Source organism: Podarcis bocagei, assembly GCF_964188305.1.
Source record: "Podarcis bocagei genome assembly, chromosome: 4".
Lineage (NCBI taxonomy): Eukaryota > Metazoa > Chordata > Lepidosauria > Squamata > Lacertidae > Podarcis > Podarcis bocagei.
In genome coordinates, this window is record NC_138128.1 from 89812547 (window position 1) to 89840452 (window position 27906).

Sequence of the window (27906 nt, forward strand, 5' to 3'; positions counted from 1 at the left end):
TGTGGAGTTTGTCCTGAGTCTCAGCACTCACTCAAATCCAAGATTTGCCCACAGGTCCAAAAAGCTTGGCAACCCCTGGTGCAGGACCTGGGTACCTCGATGACTGCTTACTCCAGTATAAACCTGACATACGTTGAGGTAAGCTGGTGCCCCATCTATGGAACACTCCCCCCACCCCCTGGCTGGCTCACCTGGTGCCTAAACATTGCAAGCTGCACTAAAGGGCTGAATATAAACAAATATTATGCAAAATAACCACATCACTTAATTTGCTTATTTCATTAAGTTGGCAGTGACATAATCCTTGTGACATAATCTAGAATGTTTTTTGGAACAGGAAACAAACCAAAAATTGGCGAGAAGTATAAAATGATTTCTCACTAGTGGCATCCATATTGAAATTCTGGTCACTGTTCTAATTAGTTTAAGTAATATTTCCTGACAATGACAAACCTAGACAGCATCTTAAAAAGCAGAGACATCACCTTGCCAACAAAGGTCCGTATAGTTAAAGCTATGGGTTTCTCAGTAGTGATGTATGGAAGTGAGAGCTGGACCATAAAGAAGGCTGATTGCCAAAGAATGGATGCTTTTGAATTATGGTGCTGGAGGAGACTCTTGAGAGTCCCATGGACCGCAAGAAGATCAAACCTTTCCATTCTTAAGGAAATCAGCCCTGAGTGCTCACTGGAAGGACAGATCCTGACGCTGAGGCTCCAATACTTTGGCCACCTCATGAGAAGAGAAGACTCCCTGGAAAAGACCCTGATGTTGGGAAAGATGGAGGGCACAAGGAGAAGGGGATGACAGAGGAAGAGATGGTTGGACAGTGTTCTCGAAGCTACCAGCATGAGTTTGACTAAACTGCGGGAGGCCATGGAAGACAGAAGTGCCTGGCGTGCTCTGGTCCATGGGGTCACGAAGAGTCGGACACGACTAAACAACAACAACAGTATTTCCAGTTTCCAAACAGAGGCAAACATCTAATCTACTGTGGATCATAATGTGCTATGCATCCCACTACTGTGCAATCTGCAAGGATTTCCATGAAGTTTGTGCAGAACCCCTATGCACTGCTACCTGAAAAGAGATTGTCCAGTAACTGTATGGAGGATTTAATCTGCTCTATTAGAATTTTTGAATAAAACCAGTGTTTATAAAATGAACTGCAAACACTACCGAAATAAGAGGGCCAAAATCATTTAATATCTGTCTGCCATTTAGATATGAAAAGAACTGCAGACCCACCATGGAATTTAACTACACATATAAAACATTTTCAGATAGCCAGCCACAATTCACTTACAGTAAATTGTATTTATTTCTCCTCTTCCACAATTTTCCAAGGTGAAAATAAGTATCCAAGTGAACTTACCTCGGGAAAACTGTTTTCTTTTTATACATACATACACCATACACACAGTTTAGGGCTAACCAACTCCCCTCGCAGTAATTTGTCTTTTGGGAACACCTGCATTATTTGGAATCTGCCTTGCCTTGGCGATACATGTTAAAATTAACCTCCAGTCATCTTTGAAAACAAGGAACCCCGAAGGCCTTGCTGCAACAAACCTCCAGAAATAATTGTCATTTGTCCACTATCTATTTCACCATCATAGCCTGTACACTTAATAGGTGCCTCTTCTCATGAGCCAGAAAGCTTCTTTCTAAATTAACAAAGCACACTGGAATTGGAATGTGACCTATCCTCTGGCGTTTGATATATGGAGAATATGTAGCACTTTATTAAAGAATTGGTATTCTGCAGTACTGCTTGAAAAAAATTTCCAAGTGCGAAATTTATCTATTTTTTACAATCAGAACATTTGTCTGAAAAGTTTATTTTAAATTTTCTGAACACTTAAAGCAGCACTGCTTTAGGTGTTACACAAGTGTCCAGAGATAACTAAACAAAATTAAACTTATAAATTACAAGTTTTTGCTTCTGAAAGAGCTTCAGTCAACAGAAAACATGACACACGCACACACACACATTGCGAGGAAACCCCCCAAAATTTCATGCAACAGCAGGCAGGATGTAAAAAGCCACCTAAATTCACACGTTTGTACATTGAATCATCAGAAAAAGTATTCTTTAGTAAATCTGTACATCCAAATACATTTGGGAGCTACATCTAAGTTACATCATTTAATGTTTTATACACTTGTTACCCCTTTTAATCATCAAGTAAACACGCCAAACCGGGGATGGGCGGCTGAGTTAGGAAAAAAGAAAAAAAATCATTGTAGACATTCAATTATTTTTGTTACCTAGACCACCAAGTGTTGAATAAAAACCGATGGCATCATCTTTATTTACCATTTTTTCTTGCTAACTGTACAAAAATTGCAGTGCAGAGAATTCCACCTTTGTACTTAAGATTCTTTGGATGGATCTCAGATATAGCTGGATATTCCTTTAATGACGAACCAATGGAAAGTCGGTCCTATTAGACTGATACTGCATGCAAATATTTGTCTTTTTAAAACAAATGCATGTAAATGTTAGAATAGGTGATACTGCAAATTATCCTGGTAGCATCCAGTGTCCCCTTACCCTGTAAAATAGCACTAACAACTGGATGGAGGAAATCTTTCCAGAACAGTATTTTAAAGTACCAGAAACTAATCAGCAAAGTTTTAGGATCCACAAGTTTCCTTTTCCTTTTTTAATTAAATGGAACAAATGTGTAAATACAGTTTTGTCCTCTTCACTGAAGAGAGCTAGTCTGTTTCATCTTTGTGAGCTAGTTTTTGGGAAGATTAGCATGTACTGGGGAGTGATGCCTACCGAATACAATCCAAGCTTTTGCTGAGAACAGTTGAAGAAAGTCAGTAAGAACCTAGGATCAATGAAAACAGATGTTGCTTTAAATGATCCACAAAAGAGAGACCCACAGAGTGCCCAGTGTTAAATACACAATTTTCTCCTTGCGCTTTCTGGTGTGCAAGTTTATATACTCTGTCCCCCACCCCACCCCACCCCAAGGGTTAACCGTTCCAGAGTTCACTTTCCTTAGTCAATTTTCACATTAGTGTAGATTTTTCGAACAAAGGCACTTGTTCCCATATAGCCAATAGCTCCTGCAAAAACAAGGCAAATATTTTTGGTTAGATTTGCTTAAGTTCTACAAGACAATGGCGTGCAATCCTCAGCATATCTGCTATTATTATCAAATTCATTAGGACTTCCTCCCTAGTAAAAGCACATCAGATAAGCTTCAATAATTATGTTTATGTCATACAACCATATAGCCTGCAAAAAGCTCCTTCCTTACAAAGCTTAAGATATGCACCATTGTCATTTTGGGTATATCATTTTTTTTTAAATTACATTTTGTTCACCCTGGAGTGCAAGCTTCTTTTCATCTCAAACAACACATGCATTTCAGCTTAGTGTCTGTACATGTGCTGCCAAGAGCCATACATATGGCAAAAACCTTAAAGACTAAAAATCTGATAAGCTAGCAAACTCATGTTCCCCACCAGAATGAATCAGATCCAGAAAACCAATTTATGAAATGCTTCCCCCCATTTAGGAGTCTTCCTAGCTTGTATTTTCTGTTTTCTCAATAGACTACGAACTCAGAGACAGGAGAGATACAGTACATGCTAATTTAAGGCTGAAACCGAATATAACAGAATGGGCCTGGCAGAAAAGAGAGATGACAGCATTTCAGTATGCTGCAGAAAACTTACCGCACATTATTCCCAGCGCTGTGCTAAATACTGCCATATAACCAAAGTAAAATGATGTCTGAAACAAGCCATACATCCTGGGGGGCAAAAAGAGGAAGAGGAATATTTTTTGTATCTCCCATATTACCAATAATTAAACATTGTTTTTAAATGTGAAGTATTAGCTTTCTTAATTTAAAAGGGAAGGAAAATATAAAATGTCAGAACTGGAATACAGAAGAGGGGGTGTGAGGAGGTCAGGAAATAAGTAAATGAAATATAAGATATGAAAATATTGATTATTTTTTTAAAAAACTTTCTTCTCTACTTTTTATGTATTTTGTCTTTGTATTTTATTTTTTTGTATTGTTCTTGTCTTTTATTATTGATATGCTTTTTATTTTTTATCTATAATTTTGTAACTTTCTATTGTCTGAAAAAGTCTAATAAATATCATTTAAAAAAAACAAAACAAAATGTCAAAGGCTACGTACTTTGTCTTGAAAAAGTAGTAATAAAAGGAATACATGTAAACATAGATTGCAGTTGAAGCAGCAGACAGAAAACTTGTCCATTGCCTGAAAAACAGACACAAATATTTCAAACAACTGGGAATAAAAGCCTGGCAAACAGTACAAGAAAGATCTAGACAAGAACTGTAGCAGGAAGTCATAAAATTTATTCAACTATTTTCCACCTTGCATGAAAAAACAAGGTAGCTTTCTTCATACTGTTGCACAAATTGTCCACAATCCTTGTGCACTTTTGTGGAACCACCATTTTCCAGTTCTGTTTTTTACACTTCAGAGGGAGAGATTTCTTTTTCTGGGCATAACTTTTAAACAATGCATTTAACATTGGAGACTCATCACTTAAATAAAAAAGAAGTCAAACATAAGTAGACCTAAACAATTCAAAATATAATTGAATCACCAGTTTTAAGTTTACATTATTTAAAGAGTACACATAAAAATGCATGATGTTATGTATCTGGTTAGGCTTGCTTAAAACACACACACAAACACACAGACCCCTGCCTGCCTCAAAGGCTACGTGTTACCCCACTGAAAGACAGATTTCTTGCAAGTGCAGAATAGACTTTCTGTGGCACTAATTTCTAGGTTTTTTGCTGCTTAAGACTGACTTGTAAGTGGGAAAAACAATACTTACCACCTATAGTCCTCTGCATTCAGTAGAAAGTATGTACACACGATTGTCACACATACGGTCACAATGCAGAGAATAACCAGAACTAACATCATGAAGCCATAGACATAATAGATTTTGTAAGCCCAGAAGGAAGTGAATATAAAATACCTGCAGAATAAAGAAGCATTGTTTATTGTACAGACATGAATGTTTAATTAATTAAAGCGCTTGCAAAGTTCTCTAGGCAGAAGACTCACATTTCAATGAAAATGGATCCAAACGGGAGAATCCCACCTAGGCAAACAATAACAGCTGGTTCCATAAACCTGAAAAGAAATTAGAATTAACTTTCTCATTTGACCATAACTAATGGAATAGCTCACTTAAGAGAGGGGCTCCTGCAGAATCACTGAAATCAAACAGATAGCTGATTTAAGGATGCACTGGTGGCAAGATCTAAAAGGACTGTGATCACTTCAGTAAAGTTCAGACCATGTGAGTCCTGATTCTCCAGAACTGTTGCTGGCTTAGTTGCATTCTGCATGCAGTTACTGCTCTGGATTAGAGCGCTAGCCCCCTGAATTCCACCTGCGCAAGGAGTTCATCACTGCTAGACCAAAAACATGATAGCAGTTCTAAATCAGGAATAAGGAACGCCTGTTCTTCAGGCCAAATTAGGCACAAATTCGGTCTTCTCCCCTCAGCCACACCCACCTATCCCCACATCGACAACATGTGTGGGGCAAGTAAGGCTATGACTGCAAAAGGAAAAACTGGAAGCTTTAATGTGCATCCCCAATTGTTCCTTGGCAGGCAGGGGTTGCGTTTGGCACCAAATGCAAGCCCTACTGGGACTGGTTCCCCTTGGGATCTCTGCCAAAAGCGGAGTTTGCAGCAGTGCCAAATCTTTGCAGCCCCAGCCTGAAGGGCAGAATTGGGAACACACTTAAGAGTGAGCTCCCAGTTCTTCCTTTGACGTTTGGATCACCTGATTGACAGCTGGTGACTGCCCACCTGTCAAAAGCAGCCCACAGAGGGTAGCCCAGTTCCCTAATCCTGCTCTTCAAATTATCCACAATGCTCATCATTGGCGCTGTGGTCTAAACCACTGAGCCTCTTGGGCCTGCCAATTGGAAGGTCCGTGGTTTGAATCCGTGTGACGGAGTGAGCTCCTGCTGCTCTGTCCCAGCTTCTGCCAACCTAGCAGTTCAAAAGCACACCAGCACGAGTAGATAGATAGGTACTGCTGCGGTGGGAAGGTAAACAGTGTTTCCTTGTGCACTGGCACTCGTCATGGTGTCCCATTATACCAGAAGTGATTTAGTAATGCTGGCCACATGACCCGGAAAGCTGTCTGTGGACAAACACTGGCTCCCTTGGCCTGAAGCAGCACAACCCATAGTTACCTTTGGCTGGATTTAACCATCTAGGAGTCCTTTACCTTTACCTTTTATTACAGGCAACAGACCAGAAATAAGACCGTACATTGCCTCAACCACTGATAAAAAGATGTGGCAACTACCAATGACACCCATAGGATTTTTATCTCTCAGCAAGTATTTAACCTAAAACTGAACTGACCTTCTTGGTAGTTTGGCTAGTAAAGGGGCAAACCTACTTTCAAGGTCAACCACCTACTTCACCAGATGCATGAATGCCAAGAGAAGCCATTTATACTTTACCATTTTTTCTCTGGGATTGGACGAGGAACAGCATTGACTCGGCAAGGAAAGTTGGGCTGACCGGAAAGGTTCCGTCCCAGTATTGTGCCAACTAGGTTCAAAGGAAGGATAACAAAGAAGCAGATGCAGCACACAGCCACCTGTAAACTCATAATCACACAAGAAGAGAGGATATAAAATGCATCAAAGCACATGCACCCATTATAACAATTTCTGCTTTCTAGCAACATTAACCTTAACATGCCTATTCAGAATAGCGACACTAAGATTCATTCCACGAAAGGATAAGTATCTGAAGGGGTGGTGGTGCACTGCACCAGGCATGAATTTGTCTTCTCCTCTCCTGGTGGAGGGAACTTTGGGAGCCCACTGCATCAGCTGACCTGGAGCTCAGGGTTGGAGAACTCACACTCTGCTTGGCTTCTCCCCCAATAAAGACAGGTTGCTGTCTGGGGGTCAGGAAGAGAAGTCCCATTTCCAAACGTGGACAGCATTCTCGGGGCCTTCCTAATCCAGCTGCTCTCCTTCTCTCAAGAGAGCAGCGGATGACTTCTTTCTTCTTCTTTTTAAATGGGGGAAGTAGGGATTTTTTTGCGAACATTTTAGCCGCTGAAGTCCCTTTGTTTGTTTGTTTTCAACTGGAGTGAAAACTGAACTTAATATAAATTATGTCAAAGGAATACGCAGGATGATTCCTATCTCTGCTGAGGGACCAGCTGCCTTTGGTTTTCCACAATGGTCATCTAGCAGCAGTCATTATATCAGGCTAGTTTGCATCCTGAACTGCTTCCATGTAGCTGGCTGTTTTTAAAAATTAACTAAGATTTGTGGTGGAGCTTACCTTCCTTCTCCCCCCCCCCCAAAAAAAATCCCTGTTTCTTGGCATGTTGTGCATTTTATGTTATAAGGTTTGGGGCAGGGACTATCTTACTACAGATCTTGCAAGTCATTGACATGCAGACCCCCAAAAGGGCCCTCCATCCTTGCTTTAAATAAACTAATTATCAGGATGCATCAGTAAACCTAAGCTTTTGGCTTTCTTGTTGATGTGATGCAATTCCAAGTTTTGCATGCAAGTTCCCGCCTACTTTAAACTTTTAATTGCCCAAGGCAATGTATAGCAGCCTTCTTGATTTAATAGATCAAACCTACAGCGCTAATGTACTCACCATTGTTCCAAAGGGAATAGCCCTCGATGCATGATAATAGATGGCAATGAAATTAATGAAGAATGCTGTGCCACACACCATTGCAGGAATAAGGAATGCCCCAATGAACATCTGCTTTATCCACCGCCTTCCTGCAAGGAGAAATATCCCAATGAAATTAAGATTCGGGACTCAAGTGGCATGTGAACATGTTCCTATCTGTAGCCAAAAACACTGTGTTGTGATATAGGAATGATTAGGTAAAAGGAAACCATAATGCATATTCAGTATAGCCCTGAAAAAACAAATTTTGGTTCAGGGAAAAGATTAATATATTAAGATCAAAGTCTGATAATTTTTAGGCTGGAAATGTCTGGATACTAGTATTATGTTTCTTGCGTAGATCTAAAACAGACTCACATCTCAAATGATTCTATCACCAACCTAACTTGTACAGTGGTACCTCGGTTTAAGAACAGCCCTGTTTACGAACTATTCGGTTTAAGAACTCCGCAAAACCGGAAGTTGTGTCCCGGTTTGCAAACTTTACCTTGGTCTAAGAACGGAAGCCGAACGATGGAAGGGCACTGGCGGCAGGAGGCCTCACTTGGGAAAGTGTGCCTTGGTTTAAGAACAGTTTCAGTTTAAGAACAGACTTCCGGAACGGATTAAGTTCATAAACCAAGGTACCACTGTATATGCTATAGTCAAATAAGTATTTTGAAAGGTAAAAAACAAAACAAAAAAACATCATGAGTCATTAATACCAGGAATAGCTTCTGTATCTTTTTAGAAAAGGCTCAAAGTAAACTCCAGGGCAAATGGAGGACATTCACCATCTGGTGGCCAAACATAGTTCGACGCTCTCATTTGATAGTTACTAGTATGGTGGATCATGGGAATGCCATGGACGCAGTATATCTTGATTTCAGCAAAGCACATGATAGAGACTCCCTACACTAACAAGGTGGTAAAATAGGGGCTGGACAATACTATGAGATAGAGCCACAGCTGGTTGAGCAACCGTAGCTAACAAGCGCTCATAAAATATATCTGCATCGACCTGGAAGAGGGCATTGTCGTAAGCACTATACTGTTCAACGTCTTGGCACAATTCTGTCTTTCACTTCTGGGATTTTTCAAGACAAGGAATAGATACAATTGATATGGTATCTTCAGGAGAATGGCCCTCTTGTTATTTGTGGTGTCTGCTGTCACCTAGGAAACGCCTGCAGCCTCCCATTCCTCTCCAAAGCCTTAGGTTGGGGTGTATATTTTCCCCAAAATGAGAACAGAGTCTGGCCTTCAGTAGATTCCAAAGGGTTTCTTCAGATGGCAACATATGCTCAAAGGGACATGAGAAGATACCGCAGCACCTGTTCAGCTATTCCGATTATCATGCTGCTGAGGTACTGTGAACAAGAGCCTTTCTCTACCTCTGCCACAGGACACAAACTTGCTTACCCTTCACTGACTTAACTACTGAGCCCTTCTTGACTCCTTTCTGATCAGGTGGGAGCAATCTATCCCAAAGACAACAGCATACTACTACTGTACTTGCAACATCTAACTGCGGCCACAGTGTTAATTTACTCAAGGTATTCTCGCCACAAAGAAATTTGCTAGGCACAACGCTGTCTGCAGAACCCAGAAAATTCACAACTGTATAATGGGGCAGGTAATCCCAAAAAGTCAAAAGCAAACCAGGATGGTGATAAGATATTAGATTCCTTCCAAAATTATATTTAATACAAAAGTAATTTTAAAAGTCTCACCTCCTTGCCTGGCATAAAGGCTTCCTCCAAAGTAGCCATTCACTGGGGATGTTGCAGCATAAACAAAAATAGCGGTACTTAGCATTGATCCTCTCCTAAAATGAAAGACATGTAGTTTTGGCTACACAAATGACTGCCTGAAGTCTACCAATGTAAAAAGTGACAAGGAGCAAATTGTGGAAGGCATGCTGAATGTTTAGCTTCAGCTAGTGCAAAACACCAACAATTTTAATGTGCAGCAAGAACAAAATCCCAAAGTGCTTTGAACATCTGGATTAAGTATTCCATTATAGCCACAGTTACATGTCACCATAAGCTGCCGCATGCTGCTCAATCACGCTTCCCCTAACCAGGATGATAAACCTTGGCTTATTAGAAAAACCACTCATGTTCCCAGACCACATGGTAAGCCAGTTTGTAGCTTGTTCCGCCCCTAGCGTGAGCAGGAGCAATAATCAATAATCAAGCAGTGTGACTCATTTGTGATATGCTATGGTTTGTAGCTTACCATGACATGCAAACTGTGTCACCTTGCAAAATAAGTAACAACTAGAACAGTTTAACATTTTTGGGAATAAGCAACATTAAATTATGTTCAAATATATTTTTAAAAACTTTACCTAAAAATCTTTTGGCCAAATTCTATTACAAGATCTAAATTATTTAACAATTATGCCCTTATAATTAAACACAATTCCTTGCAGATCAGAAGTGCTGGTATCACTGTTGTAGCCTAGCAGTACAAGAATCAAAAGCATAGGAGATACTGCTAATTCCGATGTTGGTTTTTCAATTCACAAGGCAAATCGTCATAGGAGCCCTCCAGTGAAATTTCAGAAATGGCAATATTTTTCAGATTACAGCAGTCTGGAAACGATACTCATAAGTTTTCGTTTCTGCTAAGTTCTACAACAGGGGTAGGCAACCTAAGGCCCAGGGGACGGATGCGGCCCAATCGCCTTCTAAATCCAGCCCGCGGACAGTCCAAGAATCAGTGTGTTTTTACGAGAGTAGAATGTGTGCTTTTATTTCAGTTTTTTCTTCCCAAAATATGGTCTGAGGGACGGTGAACCAAACCCAGCTAAAAAAGGTTGCTGACCCCTGTTCTACAAGGATCACTTGGAAGCTTCTGGCTTGTACATACAGTTCCAGAGGGTTTCCACTAAAACAAAGTGTCTCTCCAGAAGAGAGACTGGGAGAACTCCAAGAGGCTGTTTTTCACCACTGGCCCGATGCTCTCTCTTGCTATTCTATGCATTTTTTTAAAAAAGCAGACACCCTTTACACCTTTTGAATGAATGTCAGTCACTGGAAAAACAGTTTTGGAATCCAGCAGGTTTTGGGTTCTTATCTAGTTCATGGCCAAGTCAACTCTTTTGAAGTCTGGGACATAATTCATCATTTTTCCTCATCTGACAGGATGCACCTTTCCAGGTTGCCTGAGCCTCTACAATGCTCCCCCAATTAATCAGTTTGTGTTACTAATTATGCTTTTAATCTGCACATAGAAAGTACAAAATCAGGAGGTTTCTGCCAACTCCTCCCTCTTTCCATTTGCACCACACTATTTCCAAAGGGTTCCCCAGCCCTCAAGGGGCACAGGGAACAGGAAAACCTTGATAGGAACTCTTGTTTTGTTTATAGCAAGAAAGCCAGGATCCAAGATGTTGTTTTAAACTTTTCATTTCTGAAATTACGCTCAAGAGTTCTGCACCATGATAGCCGTTGAGAATGATTTATGCACACAGTGGTGGTTCTCATCTCCTGGGCATAGAAAAATTGCCCCAATGTGATCCACTTTGAAACTGTAAGGAGTTCCTGAATCTCAGCTAATACCTTTTAAGATATGATGAAGGCACGAAGCAATACTCACTCTGTGTATAAATCCTCCAGCATTGCAACAATGATCACTATGAAAGAAACTGCAAAGATCTGGCAGCCAGAACCAATCAAAGATGAAAATATTAAAGGGTGACTGGATGGTCTGAAGACATCGCCATGAACCTGTTTCCAGCCATATTCATCACCTAGATCTCTGTCCTGCACACAAAAAAGTTTGAAAACAATCACCAGGAAGGAAATGGCTAGTAGTCAATCCCATTTAAGCAAAAATACCCATTTAAGGAGGAGAAAAAGAGACAATGGCCAAACTGTTATAGGAAGGAAGCACTTTGTGAGACGCTACGTATCATGAGATGTAATAAATATTCCAAAGCACTGTACAGTGGTGCCTCGCAAGACAAAAATAATCCGTTCCGCGATTCTCTTCGTCTAGCAGTTTTTTCGTCTTGCGAAGCAACCCTATTAGCGGCTTAGCGGATTAGCTCTATTAGCGGCTATTAAAGGCTTAGCGGATTAGCGGCTAAAAGGCTATTAGCGGCTTAGAAAAAGGGGGGGAAGCGAAAAAAATCACAAGCCTCGCAAGACGTTTTCGTCTTGCAAAGCAAGCCCATAGGGAAATTCGTCTTGCGAAGCGCATTGAAAAACGGAAAACCCTTTCGTCTAGCGGGTTTTTCGTCTTGCGAGGCATTTGTCTTGTGGGGCACCACTGTACATGAGGGTACTAAAGCTCATTAAATGGCAAGTGCTTGATACAGTGAGGCATTTTGCAGAAGGTTCAGCCAGGCATCTGGCTACTTGTGGTTAGAGTGAGTTGCCATGGTTGGCTGTGATCCATTCTCTTTGACTAGGGTGATACAACAGATTTGTATTTCAGCTGTACCCATTTCCTTAGTAAGAATTCCTGGAAAAACAACAATACCAAATCCTGGGGGTCTGTCACTCAAATGCTAGATCCCAGAGAGATGCTCTCCGTAGACAATCAGCTTAGGCGGCGGGGGGGGGGGGGAGGGGCATTCTGTGCACAGCACCAGAAACCTTGCTAAGGGCTCTCAAGGACTGCCCCAAGGAGAAAAATCTTTTCTTTCAGAGGAGCTCAAGCTTAGAACCTCCGATGTAAGGAGAACATCTGAGTACTGTGGTTCTTGGTCATTCATTTCCAGTGCTCTAAATGTTGGGAGTTTCAGAGGATCTCTCTGCAACCGTTTTAGCACCACCAAGAGTGGATTGCTTGGACATAATTCCTGACTTATGTGTTGATTGGCTCCGGAGTCATAAAAGCTCTTTCGCTAATGAGCTCATGCTTTTGAGTGTCAATACTCTGCTATACTACCAGTGGGGATTAAATGGCTTGGGCCCTTGCCTCCATCTGTATTCAATTGTGCCAGGTCAGCAAGCTTTTGAGAAAGTTCTTTGCCATAATCCACTTGCATTCCTTTCTTTGGAACAAGGGTCGAAAGAGTAAAGGAATGTTGCTCCAAGCAGCTTTTCTTTTATGAGGCCTTGCATATTTGAATGCTCCGAGACTTTCCAACACCACAGTTGCACTTGTTTGAAGTCTACTCCTTGCACTCCTAAATAATTCCCTATAGTGGTAGGGAGTTCTCTTGACTTCCTGTCCAGGCATGTTGGGGTTGGGGGTTGGAAATGCCATCCAAAGAAGGAAGGAAGGAAGGAAGGAGGATGCAAGCAATTAAGCTGAATATATGGGGGAAAGTGACAGAATAGGATAGGCTTCTTAGTCACCAAAAGGACTAGCTGCACCTCTGGCAGTTGAACATAAACTGAGCAGCAAGACACCCCCATACCCATATCAAGGAACTTCAACCTTCCTGCATTTAAGCCCTCACATAAATTACACAGAAACACCCAGAGGAACTGAAATCTGACCGAAAACTTGTTCTAGAGATCCTTTCCTTTTACCAAAAAATTACTGTCATTTGGACAAGTTTTCTAGAAATGAAAATGCAATTTTAAAAAAGAAATAGTAGCAGATAAACAAGACTTTTACCATGTCATCCATTTCTTCTTCTTTACTGTATCGTGCATAATCTTTTCTCAGTGTCCTCATTAAAATCATAGAAACCAAGCCCACCAGGAAAATAACCATCATGAAGGAATTGAAGATTGAAAACCAGTGAATCTAAAATAAAAAAGTGGAAATGTGTTAGCTTGTTTATTATTTAAGCAAGATACTCAAAAGACAAAATAAATACTGTAGCCCAGCGATGGGGATCCTCAAGTAGAAGGGTCAAATGCTGCCCAGAAGGCCTCCCAACTTGGCCCTTGGGACTGTTCCCAAGCCACGCCCCTCACTGTCCTGCTCCACACCATCAAATGCTCCCCCCACCTGGTTAAAATGTGACTTTGAAATATAATAATGCTTCTTGTTTGACTGGATGGAGAACGGTGGTGGGTGTTCATTGCATAGCTGAAATGTAGCCTACTGTACTAAGGTTTAAGAGTCACATCTAATAATAATAATAATAATAATAATAATGATGATGTTGGAGGGGCAAGGTGAAATTAAAAGATTGAAGGAACATATCCTAGAAGCAGAGGTCATATGTAAGGCTAATGGAAGTTAGGGACACTAAAAAAGAAGAAATTCTTGTTGCATGCTGCTGTTTAAATGACACAGGTGTTAAGTGACCTCTCCAACCTTAGCCCTGGTTAAAGATCTGAAGGAGAGTTCACTGTCCGATCTGGACACTACCCATTCAAGATTTAACCAGGACAGGAGTTTTCTGGGTTACTAATTATTATAATGTGTATATACATAAACTGAATAAAGGAAACATACCCTGTGTTGAAAGAAAGATGGGTCGAGGTACTTGTCAAATCTGTCTTCAAACTTCACGTCTGACCTTTTCCATTTCACCTAGAAAGAAATTAACACTTGGAAAGCTGACAATATTTGGTTATAGGTCTACTGAATTCCAGTTCAGCAAATCACCTATAGTTAGGAAAAGATAAAACAGGTTGTGAACTGGCAATCTGAGTTGCCACCTTTCTTCGTGACCCTACTCCTGTGCCTAACATGCAAGAGAACCTTTTCCTAGTAGGGAGACAGAGATAAAGAATCACTTGTTTATTTCAGTCATTATTTTCTCCATGCCAACTGCTGTTGAAGACACAGGGAAAGGGCCATCAAAAAAATAACGGCAAGCTGCCAACCATACAGGAAGAAGGCTGTTGAAGCAGAAGACCATGTGTCAGAGCACCGTTAATATGCAAGAGCCAAACTCAAGAAAAACTCTGCTTCTATAAAACCCTTTAAAGCACAAAGGTGCTTTTCAGAGTCTGGACTTGGAAATCCTAAGCATGCAGAGAGGCCCAACATACAGCAATCCAGAGCATGAGGTGAGAGAGTAAGTTTTTGAAGATGACCTGCAGTTATATTCAACTGCCAGCTCTATTTTTATATATTGCTGGGAATAGGGTAGAACGTGACGAGCACACCAGTTAGCTCTCGACGCAAGGCTAAAACGAAGAGATTAGCTCAGCTCGCTGAATGGCCTAGTCACTACTAATGTAAGAGTAATAATAATAATGTTACCCATGAATTTGAATTACTTACAGAGTAAGACATTTGGATTTTGGTGTTGGGAACTAGTTTAACTTTTCCTTCACTTGTCAGATTCACATCTACGATTCTATTTCCATTATAGCCTATTTCAAGTTTTTTGTACGTCCAGAGATAGTAATCTTCACCATTTTCGTCAGCTTCACCAACGATACCTACAAAGAGAGGGGAACGGATATAAGTAATATTATTAATTCATGCACCAAAGCAGGTTTTGTTTTGCAGCAAGCCTGCCATCTACAAGTGCAGCCCCCTGAGGGGAATAAAGATGGGCTTCAAGAGTTAGATACTTCCCTGCTGTTACAGAGATAGAGAGAGCTGCAGCCTGCAGGCAAACTCTGCATTCCACGCACACAAAACGATCCCACAGGAATCCAAATTTTGGGTAAGAAAGCTAAATTACACAACATAAAACAAATGTGCATAGTTTATTTTGCTTCCGCTAGTCATGGACAGGGACAAGGAGCAATATAGGCACTGACGCACTCTTCTGAGCACTGTTGATTCAATTCAGCTACACCTTCTCTGACTTCCCTTCCGAGATTTCACCAAATTTGCTGCCCATTAACTGATCAATTAAAAGTAAATTTGGATATAAACATTAAACCTGGAAGTTTAAAATCAACTTACAATGTAATAAAAAAGAGCTATCACCCACTGGGAAGGGATGGCTTCCATTTTAACAATCTCATTGCAGTACCCCAGTGGCCTTAAACAGATGCCTGCAAGTTTATCATTATAGATTAAAACTAAATCAACTAAATCTGTAGTAGATAAATCTATCAACCAGACAAATTAAAGCTTGCACCCCTACTCAAATCAATGGTCTTAAGAACATTACCATATCCTTGGAAAACTTGCACGGCTTAAAAAACCCCTTAAAAAATCATAGACCGCTTCACAGCACACAGCCATCAAAGTGTTGTACACAGTAAAAACAGAGTAAAACTCAGAAACACAAACTTGAAGAACAATCGAATCAATTCAGCAAACTCTAAAACAACAAAATCATTTTATCAAATATAAAATTTCACCTCAGCCTTCATTCATATATATATATATATATATATATATATATATATATATATATATATATATATATATATATATATATTCAGTAGGTGCCTAAACACCATCAGCAGGGAACCAATTCCAGAAAGATAGAGCTGCCACACTGAAATCCCAGTTTCCAAGTGCACTTCTGGGGCATATGATAGTCTTAGTATGCAGTGCCCCATTTGAGGAGCACAGTTGCCAAGAGGGGATATTGGGGGTAAGGTGGTTCCTAAGATATCCTGGTCCCAAGTTATTTAGGGCTTCAAATGTTTAAAGCAAGACCCTGAATTGTGCCCAGTAACGTATTGGCTGGCTACCCCAGTCAACAAGCTGTTGCATTCTGCATCCCCTGCAGCTTCCAAGTTAAACCCAAGGGAACCCCATGTAGAGCATGTTGCGGTAATCCGGTCTCAAGGTTAGCCATAAAACAGTAAAAAACTGTAATCATGTGTGTCACTCCAGCTGAGTAACACATACCCATTCCTTCCAGCATGACGCAGAGCTACAAACACAGAAGCAAGCCTTGTAGCTTGTGCCAATTCCCACTGCCAGTTATTCAAGGTTCATGTGGAAGAGGCAATGCTTGATCAAATAGGAAAGAAAGTACCGTATTTTACGCCCTATAGGACACACTTTTTCCCCTCCAAAAATGAAGGGGAAATGTGTGTGCGTCCTATGGGGCGAATGCAGGCTTTCGCTGAAGCCTGGAGAGTGAGAGGGGTCAGTGCGCACCGACCCCTCTCGCTCTCCAGGCTTCAGGAAGCTATCCGCAAGTCTTGCAAGCCCGGCGGGATGTCCCGCGGGCTCGCAAGGCTTGCGGGCAGCAGCCTGCAGCCCAAAAGCTGGGGGACAGCGGGGAGGCGCAGCGCCGCCACCCCGCTATTCCCCGACCTGATCTGGAGGCTGGCGGGGGGTGGGGAGAAGCAAGCTTGCTTCTCCCCCCGCCAGCCCCACAAGTTCGGGGGATAGCGGGGTGGCGGAGCGCCGCCACCCCGCTATTCCCCAACCTGATCTGGAGGCTGGCGGGGGGAGAAGCAAGCCTGTTTCTCCCCCCGCCAGCCAGCCCCACAAGCTCGCGGGATAGCGGGGAGGCGGAGCGCCGCCATCCCGCTATTCCCGACCTGATCTGGAGGCTGGGGGGGGGGAGAAGCAAGCTTGCTTCTCCCCCCGCCAGCCCCACAAACTCGGGGGACAGCGGGGCAAGCTGTCCCTGAAGGCAGAAGAGGGAGACAGAGCACTCCGTCTCCCTCTTCTAGCTTGTGGATGGTTGTGCAAAGCCTCTGCAGGGCAGCGCAGTGCGCTGCCCCACAGAGGCTAGGGAGGCTGTCCCTGAAGGCAGAAGAGGGAGACGGAGCGCTCCGTCTCCCTCTTCTAGCTTGGGGATGGCTGCGCAAACCTGGGGGGGAAATAAATTTTTTCCCCTTGATTTCCCCCCCAAAAAAACTAGGTGCGTCCTATAGGGCGAAAAATACGGTAGGATAAAGCAGGACAGAAAGGCGTTAGATAAGATCAAGGGTATAATACTTATTTAAATGTTTTCTGGTTCTGCAGGCAAACATTTCTTACCCCATATTGGCAAGTCATCTATGTACATCTGATACCAATAATGATTTTTGATAGCATAAACAAATGCATCTCTTGTTTGCTTATCCAAGTCTATTTCACAGTAAGTTGTCTGCATCACATCATCTGTGGAAATTATTGGAAAAAAATGCATTAATAGTGCATTAACTGAAAGTTAATTGAGCCTTGGATATTACACTAAACACTATTTTACTAAAAAGATCAGTCACTCAAATATCATTTCCCCACTTTCAACCCCGCTGAGCTCCTTTAATGCTGCACTGTTGCTAACCCTTACTGCTGAACTATAAATAAAATTAAACCCACCCACAAGTCCCCAAAAGTCTATTGATGGGCATCAAATGCTCAAGGACTTAAGAGCAACCCAAATCCAGCTTTTTGGCTTTGAGTATATACAGCTCTCTGTCCCTCAAAGCACACAGACTGCATAGACCATCACTCCTGCCATGCTTTTCTCCAAACCAATAACCAAATCACCAGATCAATCACACACACACACACACACAAGACTCCCACAAGAAAGTGTGTGTGTGTATACCTATGCTTAGGAGATAGGCTTCTGCCTGTGCAAATTTTCCAGCCATCCTTCATCGTGGTTAAATGGTAACCAAATTAAAACCCTGGTTTCAAATACAGTGGTACCTCTGGTTATGTACTTAATTCGTTCCGGAGGTCCGTTCTTAACCTGAAACTGTTCTTAACCTGAAGCACCACTTGCTGCGCCGCCGCATGATTTCTGTTCTCATCCTGAAGCAAAGTTCTTAACCCGAGGTACTATTTCTGGGTTAGTAGAATCTGTAACCTGAAGTGTATGTAACCTCAGGTACCACTGTACTGGTTAATAGCAATTCTCACTAAACCTTTTTCCTAATCTTAAGGTCAACACCAGCATTAGCCTTTATGACGCTGAAGACAGGTGTGGGAAAGGCCCATGGAAGGGAACAGGAGTGTGGCCTGCTTCTGAACCCTTAACAATACTGTGAACAAAAGTAGTATCAATGATGGTGTTGGAGGGTTAATGACGAAGTTAATGAGCTGCAGTAAACAAATTTCTGAACATAATTCCAAGTGTGTGTTTAAGACTGGAACAGTCGTGTGCAAATTTAGAAAACATTAACAAAAGCAGTTTACCTTTAAATTTAATGTCCAGACCACTGAACTCCAATTCAACTCCTTGCAGTGCTTCTCCAAGCGTTTCATGGTAGTGACCAATGCTTTTTTTGGATCCACCACAGAAAGGGAGAGAAAAGTATTTGTATGTCTCCTGGCGATTGTGGTATGGTCCTACTGTATTCATCCATAAAACAACTTCTTCTTTATCTTGGTACTGAAAAGAAAGCATATTGAAAAATAAAAGGATTGTAAATAAATGTGTTATTTAGAATGGAGCAAATATTCACAGGAAAATCTGTGAAGAATGTGCAAAACACAGTGAGGAACATTTTTGCTTTCAAGGGCCACATTCCCGCAGAAGTAAACTGTTGAGGGCCAACTGAGCTGGAGCTAATTATAGGCTCCCTCCTTGCCACCCACATGGAATTAGGCCAAGCTTGTACAGCCTTACTTTAAAATTAGGACTGCACTACATATTCAAATACTTTTCTCTCTGGCATCCATCTTCTGCAAACAACAACAACAAAAACAATTTATTTATACCCCGCCTATCTGGCTGGGTTTCCCCAGCCACTTTGGGAGGCTCCCAACAGAATTAAAAGCACAATAGAACATCAAACATTAAAAACGTCCCTAAACAGGGCTGCCTTCTGAAAGCCAGATAGTTGCTTATTTCCTTGACATCTGATGGGAGGGTGTTCCACAGGCCAGGCGCCACTACTGAGAAGGCCCTCTGCATGGTTCTCTGTAACCTCACAGGGAGGGAACTGCCAGAGGGCCCTTGGCACTCGACCTCAGTGCCCGGGCTGAACGATGGAGGTGGAGACGCTCCTTCAGGTATACTGAGCCGAGGCCGTTTAGGGCTTTAAAAGCCAGGACCAACAGCACCAGGTAGCACGCTGTTGGCTGAATTGTGTAAGTTTAGCAGGATAATGAAGTGTTTGTCATTTGTTATGTATGGGCGTTAAACTGTCCAAGAATCCCATCTTACTTCTGATGGCTGCTCACATTCAGCAGACAATAGTAAGGTGTTGAGTTTTCTCAAAAAAGGGTACTGGTACATTCTGCTTATCATCTCTTGACTTCCTTTGACAAACAATTATTGGTGGTTTGCCACCAAAACACACAGCTCCCTACTGGTGGCACAGAAGTTGCAGATCACAGCACTAATAGAAGCTGGCCTCAGCTTTGCCAAGCACAGTGCCCTGGCAGTTGTCCATGCACCCTCGCACAAGGCAAAGAAAATCTTGGAGCATAGGGCTACTGCAGTGTCAAAAAGCAGAGGCAGGGCTGCAGCAAGTGGGTAGATAGTTAGGAGAAAAGCAACAGAACAAGGCACAGGGAAGCTTATGAGATAGTTTTTGCTGCCTACCTGAAAGTGACCAAAGTGCACTAGGTTTCAACCTAATATGGGCTGCTAAGTGTAAAAAAAAAGTGCAGTTAAATATATATTTTCCTATGCAAAAAGCAAGTAGTATCTGTACTCCTTTTTAAATAAGAGTACACGGGTCAAGTAATCGTCAAGGAAGATGTTAAAGAGGCATGGGTTAGAAATCTAGCTGGAATATGGCATTTTAAGATGGGAACAAACGTCGAAGGCTTCAGAGGAGAGAAGCAATTAAAAGAAGCTAGCAGGGTAAATAAGAATAAAGAGTCCTGCGGCACTTTAAAAAACGAACAAATTCATTGTGGCATAAGCTTTTGTGGACTACATTCCCCCCCCCATCAGATGCATAAAATATTATCCCAAATTACAGGTACATATACATTGCTTTTGGGGTGTGTGTGTTATGAACAGTAAGGTCAGAGAGAAACCTTGTCTCTTAGTTGGTTCGTGCCAGGGTAACAACCAATGGGCTGAGTTTGTTAATTGGCTTCACAAGAGGATCAAACTGTTTTAACTAGGAGCATTCTAAAATAAGTTGTTTATCATCATCATATTTATACCCCAGGGGACGCGGGTGGCGCTGTGGGTTAAACCACAGAGCCTAGGACTTGCCCATCAGAAGGTCGGCGGTTTGAATCCCCGCAACGGGGTGAGCTCCCGTTTCTCGGTCCCTGCTCCTGCCAACCTAGCAGTTCGAAAGCATGTCAAAGTGCAAGTAGATTAATAGGGACCGCTCCGGCGGGAAGGTAAACGGCGTTTCCATGTGCGCTGCTCTGGTTTGCCAGAAGTGGCTTAGTCATGCTGGCCACATGACCCAGAAGCTGTACGCTGGCTCCCTCGGCCAATAAAGCGAGATGAGCGCCGCAACCCCAGAGTCAGTCACGACTGGACCTAATAGTCAGGGGTCCCTTTACTTTTATTTATACCCCACCTTCTTATCCTGATAGGGACTCGGTGTCTGTGTCGTTAACAAAAGCGCACACATCTGTTTGTGTATTAAATTTCATTTAATAAATATATTAAATCTATACATTGTGTATTTAATTATATATTTAATTAAATATATATTAATTGTGTATATTTAAAATATTAACTATATTGCAAAAACTTTAATTTATGATATGGTAATTTAATTCAGCGTATGGCCCACGGGTTCTGTGTCAAAGTACTCTTGTGGCCCACTTAAACTGAGAGGTTGGACCGCCCTGGTCTAGGACATAAGGAAGGTGGCTGCTAGTGAGGTGGGAGGAGAATTCAGTGAAGACAACATCTCTGAGCCACAAAAATGATTTCTGGCATGTAGGTTTGCGAAGTTAATGAAATCTGTTTGATACATAACTCAGAAGCTTTCTTTTTACCATGTTATTTCTCTTTCGGCGTATCTTATTTTTTAAGCACTTGTTCCATGCCACCTATGCTAACCATGGGAAAAAGAGCTTAAAACATTGCAGATAACTGTATAATAGGATACAGTATCATCCACATGGACTCTGTGGCTTTTCCTGCTGATACAAGCTACGCTGCAATGACCAGCTAGTCCCTCTGTCCTGTAGGAAGCCCACAATATAGTAATTTATATGAAATGCAAATTTCATGATATGATATTTTTAAATGGGAGAAAAGACTAGTTTGGATTATTTCTGAGGCTTCCAATGGGCACTAGGGCCAAACACTTCTCTTGCCCTTCCCGCTGTGCATTGACCGGCACAAAGATCCTGGCTTGTATTAAGCCAGTTCCTCATTTTGCCCAGAACAGGCAATTCTGGCTTAATGTCTGTTAACCAACCAAGAAATAAGCCTGATCCTGGCTTCTTTTCCTGATTTAACTACCGTATTTTTCGTCCCATAGGACGCTCCGTCCCATAGAACGCACCTAGTTTTTCCCTTTATTTCCCCCCCAAAACTAGGTCGGGGAAACCGAACCAGGTCGAGGAACAGCAGGATGGCGGCGCTGCGCCTCCCTGCTGTCCCCCGAGCTTGTGGGGCTGGCCGATGTCTGCGCGGCGCGCGGGGCGCTCTGCTTCAGCACGCCCCCCCGCCGGGCGGCAGGCTGCTATCCGCAGCGTGGGGAGCCCTGCGGGGAACTCCTGCAGGGCTCCCCACGCTGCGGATGTCTGCCCGGCGCGAGGGGCGCTCTGCTTCAGGGCATTCTTCGCGCCGGGCGGCAGCCTGCTATCTGCAGCGTGGGGAGCCCTGCGGGGAACTCCCGCAGGGCTGCCTAGGCTGCGGATGTCTTCCTGAAGCCTGGCGAGCGAGAGGGGTTGGTGCGCACCGACCCCTCTCGCTCTCCAAGCTTCAGCGAAAGCCTGCATTCGCCCCATAGGACACACCCAAATTTCCCCTTCATTTTTGTAGGGGAAAAAGTGTGTCCTATAGGGTGAAAAATACGGTATACAGTTGTACCTCTGCTTACATATCCCTCTGGATACGTAAACTTCGGGTTGCGAACGCAGCAAACCCAGAAGTGTATACTTCCGGGTTTCGCCATGTGCGTGTGCAGAAGCACGCGTACACAGAAGGGCGCTTCCAGTTACAAAGTTTTCAGGATGCAGCCAGGCCTCCGGAACAGATCCCATTCGTAACCGGAGGTACCGTCTGACAAAACACAGAACTCTTGGTTAATATACAAACCAAGATGTTTGCACTGAAACCAGTGTTTTCTTCTGTGTTTACCCATTCATCACACCCAAGAGGAGTTGTGGCTTCCTTCCAAGAAGCTACACACTTTTTGATTCTATGGAAGTGAAATCAGCTACACAAAACCAAACTATGCCTTAGCAGAAATAAGCAGGTTCCCGAAAAAGCTTGCAGTCACTTTACTCCACCACAGGCCCTTTTGTTGCTGTGCTGTGCTCCGGTTTGGCTTAGCGGACCATCCAAACCAGGGCTTCCGGTTCAGCGAGGTGAATCCAAGGTTGTTCTGGTTTAAAGTTCATGGTTAGTCTGGGAAAGCTAAACCATTAACTCTGATTCAGACAACATGGTAAGGCAAATCTTGGCTTCACTTATTGCAGCACAGCTCCAGAAACAATGGCAGAAAGAAAATGAGCTACTAGCTACTCCATGGGAGCCCACGCATTCATGTTAAGCTAATGTTTGGCTTAGCATAACGTGCGAACCAGGACGGTCTGTGGTAGAATATTGCCTAAAAATCAACACAAGAGCATTAAGAATACCATTGTTCCCCAGACTTTCAGTTATATCACACTGATAAGAGAATCTGTTTTTCCAAGCATGGAATAGCTCCCACAAATTATATATCCTCATAGGATACCTATAATGTTATTGAATATTCATCCCCAATAGCCAATGTTTAACCAAGGTTCATAGAGAAACTTGATTCACAATTTTAAAAAATCAGCTTTCATCAGTGTGACAATTCCTGCCCAAACAATTTAGGTTTTCCTATTTGCCTTAGACAACCCCTTGTTTCTATGTACATGTTACAAGCATTCCTGCCATTTATCAAGAACTGTTAACAGCTGCCCTACCTATAAAGTCAAGCATTCAATATTCTGCCAGGGAAAACTTTGTTGGTTTAGTAGCCCTGTTATACCAGGGATTAAGGCATATGCTATGTGCCAGAACACACTCATCCCTCCTTGTCTTTGACAGAGGGTAGCCTTTGAACAGCACTACGTAGGCTAAGGCTGCAGTCCTAGCTCCACTGAATTCAATGTGACTTATCTCTGAGTAGGCATAGGACTGCAGCCTTAGTCTAAGATCTGGCTATTTTCTGGCACCAAGACTGTACAACTCTTTGTTGAAGAAAATCTGCTTGCTGCTATCACTGCTTCTGCTTGCCTTCCAATAAACCAGGATATCCCTGATAAAGGGTCAGGAAACCAATGGTTGTGGGAGTTGGGTATGTTTAGGGGAGATTGAGAGGAGCCATCTTCAAATATCTAAAGGACTGTCACATGAAAGATGGAACAAGCTTGTTTTCTCCCATTCTGAAGGGTAGGGCCTGAACCAATGGATTCAACTTACTAGAAATGAGATTCTGACTAAACAACAGGAATAACTTTCTGAGAGCAAGAGCAGTTCGACAGTGAAACACACTCCCTCAAAAGGTAGTCCTCTCCTTTACTAGAGGTTTTTAAGCAGAGGTTGGGTGGCCATCCATCATGGATAGGTTTCTTCAGAGTCCTGCATTGCAGGTGAATGGACTAGATGGCCGTCAGGGTCCTTTCCAATTCTACAATTCCTCTTCCAATAGTTTTCAACAGGTATTGCTTTTAAAAAGGAATTCTGGTTGTTGGTCTGAAGACCAATGACCATCACCCACCTCCAGGAAGACTGCTTTGGCCCCATTCGCTATGGATGGAAAGGCTGCAGGATGTTTGCTTCCCCACTTGCTGCCAGAAAGAACATTCAGCTCCACTTTAATGAAGGATAACAAACTCTGGAACCATCCACCAGTTAGAAAACCAAGGCCTGCCAGGTGATGTGTATGTGAGAGTTGTGCATTACAGTTGGTTGCTTGAAAGGGAGAGCACAAATCTTTAAAATAAATAAATATACTGTTCGTGGGGTTGTTTTTTGTTGTTGTTTTACAAATTTTCTTTGTAAATATGTACTGTGGGTTTTTATGTTGTTTTAATTTTCTATTACACTTTGCCACTTTGAATATTCTTTTTATAGAAAGGCATAGAGGGGAAAAGAAAGCACACATGAACAGGAAGTCCCAGAATCAAACAATTCCATGGCTTTGCAGGTTCACCCGTAATGCTAAGCCAGCCTCTGGTTTCCTTCTTCCCCACCACAGCAAAGGGTTAGCAGGGGGAAGAGCGAACTGGAAACTTGAACAGTGTGCACCAGCACACTGCTTGCTTGTATGAGACCATAGATAAAAATAAACAATGGCTTAACTTTACACGCGAACCAGGTCAGTATTTTATGTCCTATGTGTTGTTATAGGCTACGCGCACCCCACAGCGCTGCAGGTCGGCCACGGCTTATGGCAGCATATCCAAGATTGCACATGCAAGTCCCTTGCTTAACAGCTCTCTAATGGGGCAATAACCTGCCACAGGAACGTAGGTATCCCCCACCACCTTTTGCCATGCTCGAAGCCAAGACACGCGGAGAGGCAAGCTGCTGCCTCTCCCAACCTTCACGTGAAGGGACGACTATCACTAGTGCATCCACGCCGCTGTTCTCAAAACTTGCCAAGCCCGTTATGCGATGTGAGACGAACGGTTTTTTGTTTTTTTAAAGCGGATGTGGCTGGCGTTTCCCCACCATCACCACACCCCAAACTCTCGCAGCGCAACGTTCCCTCAAGGAAGCGAAAGGGGTGGCGATATCCAGCGAATCTCTCCTCCTCCAACGTGACACAGGGCTACGAAAGTCTCACTCGCAATCCTATGCTCGGTGAACTTAACGGGGCCGGGCGACGCAGGATGGAGCTGCACGGCATCCTGAGCGCGGTCGGCCGCTTCGCCTCCCCCCTCCACTGCAGAAAAGGCGGCTCCTGACGAGGTCCCCTCACCCCCCAGCCCCGGTTCTGAAGTCCCAACAGGGCAAGAAGCCTTCCTCGCTGGGAGAGACGCGCGACGGGCCCTCACCGCCACCAAGCGAAGCCCCACTGGGCCCTCTCCCTTCTCGCGGCCCTCAGGACAGGCCTGGAGGAGGGAGAGGGGCCGCCGCGAACCAGGCCCTCTCAGGCAGGGCGGGCAAGCGAGCGACTGACTGACGGCAGGGCGGAAGGAAGAGGGGAGGCCGCTCGACCCCGCCGCCTCAGGCCCTCCGCGGCGCGCCGGCTCACCGTGTGCTCGTGCTCGTCGGCGCGGCCCCGCAGCACCAGCAAGGCCGCCACGCACCACAGGAGCCCGGCCGGCGCCATCCCCGTCTCCACCAGCCGCCGCCGAAGAAAAGGAGGCGCCGCCGCTTCCGCCGTTCCCGCCACGTCATCCGGGCGCACACCGGAACAGCCGGCGCTTACGGCGGCCGGCGCCGCCCAAAAAGGCTCAGAAGGCGCAGGCGGGAGAGTGGGGGGGGGAGTTGTCGGCGGAGGGGCCAGGCACCACCCCGCGCGATCTTGTGACGCGAGAACGAGAGATAGAAGAGAGAAGGCGGGAGGCGCCTGACGTGAGTCGGGTTTCCAATGAGTGGGCGGGGCGAGGCGAGTCGTCAATTCCGCGTGCGGGGAGGAGCCGCGTAGGAACGGCATGCGCGGCTGCTGAATTAAGCGAGAATTTCCCTGAGGTTTTTTTTTCTTCGCGGGGGACCAATGCAGTGTCGCATCGCCACACAGTCTGTGCCTAACGATTATTTATTAATTTTTGCATCCCGATTCATCATCATCATCATCATTATTCTATAATTCTCCTTGAGCCCCTGTCAGATAAAAAGGCGGGGTATAAATAAATACAAGAATGAATATAAGAATCACAGACAGAAACAAACCGCTAAAAACGTAGAAGGGGGAAAAAAGCAACCGATAAAGATCATAGGTTTGGAACAGGAGCAGGAAACCTGATTTTCAGAAATTGTAGTAAATTAATTTAATTTGGTTCGATTTGTAATAATTTGGAAAATTAATTAAAATAATTTGGGCAGAATGAAAACTCTGGTCATGAGTGTATACATATATAAAAACTAGCTCGGTTAGAGTATGGTTCTGATAATGCCAAGGTTGCAAGTTCGATCCCTGTATTGCACAGCTGCGTATTCCTGAATTGCAGGGGGTTGGATTAGATGATCCTCACGGTCCCTTCCAACTCTACAATTCTATGGAGATAGTGTGTGGAATGGCATAATAAGAGTTATGCCCATGGATCTTATTCCCAACCTCTACACCTTGACCAGATACTCTGCACAGAAGCTGCGTGCAAGAGAGAAGTGAGATGCCTACAATTCCCTTACAGTTCTGCTGTCTGCTCTTCTCCTGCCACTGGAGACCTGCTTGCCATAGCAGGTGAGGGAGCAGACCAGACAAGCACACTGCAGGCACAGGGTCCAGGGGAACCTCAGTTGCCCTTGCTCCCACTACAGCATGTCAGGAAGAGTAAAAGGTGCTGACCCTAGACACCAGATGAAGAAAGCTCAGGAAACACTTCCACACAGGGGTACCTCCAGGCAATACAGTACAGTATTGTGACCTTTTTCCAGGAGAATGCAAGCTCCTTTTTCCACTATGCACTGGAAGCAGTTACTGCAGTGTAGCTCTTCAAGCTACTAGCTCTGCTTCCTTACTGGAGCTAACATTGTATGGCTCTCCCTCCTGGCTTTACTCTTCACATTCCTGCGCTTCTGGGAAAACCCCAGTCAGCCACAGAACATTTCCTTGTTGACTCAACAGACACCACACTCACACTGCTGATCATTCTCCCTCCTCCCCCTTACATTACTATAGCAAGTCAATTCATCAGTGCCTGGAGCAGTAACATAGATAGCAAACACTGCGGGAAAGGCATGCAGAAGCAGAGAGGACAATCTACCTAAGTCATACCCAGGAATGACCACTGGGAGGAGCGCAGAGAGAAGAAATGCCATGGTGTATCTGCATCAGCACAACTGGACGCCTCCACCTGCCCCAGCTGCAACAAAACATGTCTCTCCTGTTTTGGTCTCTACAGCCACAGCAGGCGCTGTAATTCTCCCACGGTTTGACTTCACCTCCAAAGGCATACTCCTCCGTTGTCTCCTGAGACAGACGGGTGCCAAGAACGTACTCAGGGCAAGCCCGGCGAAATCAGTGGACTTAATTGATTTAAATGGTTCTACATTGAGTGTGATTGGATCTCACCCATAGACTTACCTTCACATACACCTGACTGTAAAATATCCAAGATTTGCAAGATGGGAAGTGGTGACATAACATCCTGCCTGGGCATGTGTCTTTGCTGAGTTCAGGCATAGGCAAACTCATCCCTCCGGATGTTTTGGGACTACAATTCCCATC

At 43.6% G+C, this 27906-nt stretch overlaps 1 protein-coding gene across 1 annotated transcript; it reads right to left on the reverse strand.

Moving 5' to 3' along the window:
- Positions 1–1184: 1184 nt before the first annotated feature.
- Positions 1185–25929, reverse strand: TM9SF3 (transmembrane 9 superfamily member 3). The gene is made up of 15 exons (XM_081191662.1): positions 25768–25929; positions 18629–18824; positions 17480–17602; positions 14852–15012; positions 14075–14152; positions 13283–13414; positions 11306–11472; positions 9433–9527; positions 7679–7809; positions 6510–6649; positions 5085–5153; positions 4849–4995; positions 4173–4256; positions 3700–3776; positions 1185–3084 (listed from the first exon to the last, which is right to left on the reverse strand). Exons 1-15 carry the CDS (start codon positions 25843–25845, stop codon positions 3017–3019), a joined length of 1746 nt encoding a protein of 581 aa, XP_081047788.1. The 5' UTR covers positions 25846–25929; the 3' UTR covers positions 1185–3016.
- Positions 25930–27906: the final 1977 nt, after the last annotated feature.

Bases quoted from the DNA above. Each gene is read 5' to 3' on its own strand.
- TM9SF3 (XM_081191662.1), bottom strand. From the start codon at position 25,845: ATGGCGCCGGCCGGGCTCCTGTGGTGCGTGGCGGCCTTGCTGGTGCTG. The intron at 14,153-14,851 runs GTAAGTAATTCA...ATTTCTTTCTAG, and splicing joins AAATCCAAATGTCTTACTCT to GTGAAATGGAAAAGGTCAGA. The intron at 6,650-7,678 runs GTGAGTACATTA...ATGAGTTTACAG, and splicing joins CTATTCCCTTTGGAACAATG to GTGGCTGTGTGCTGCATCTG.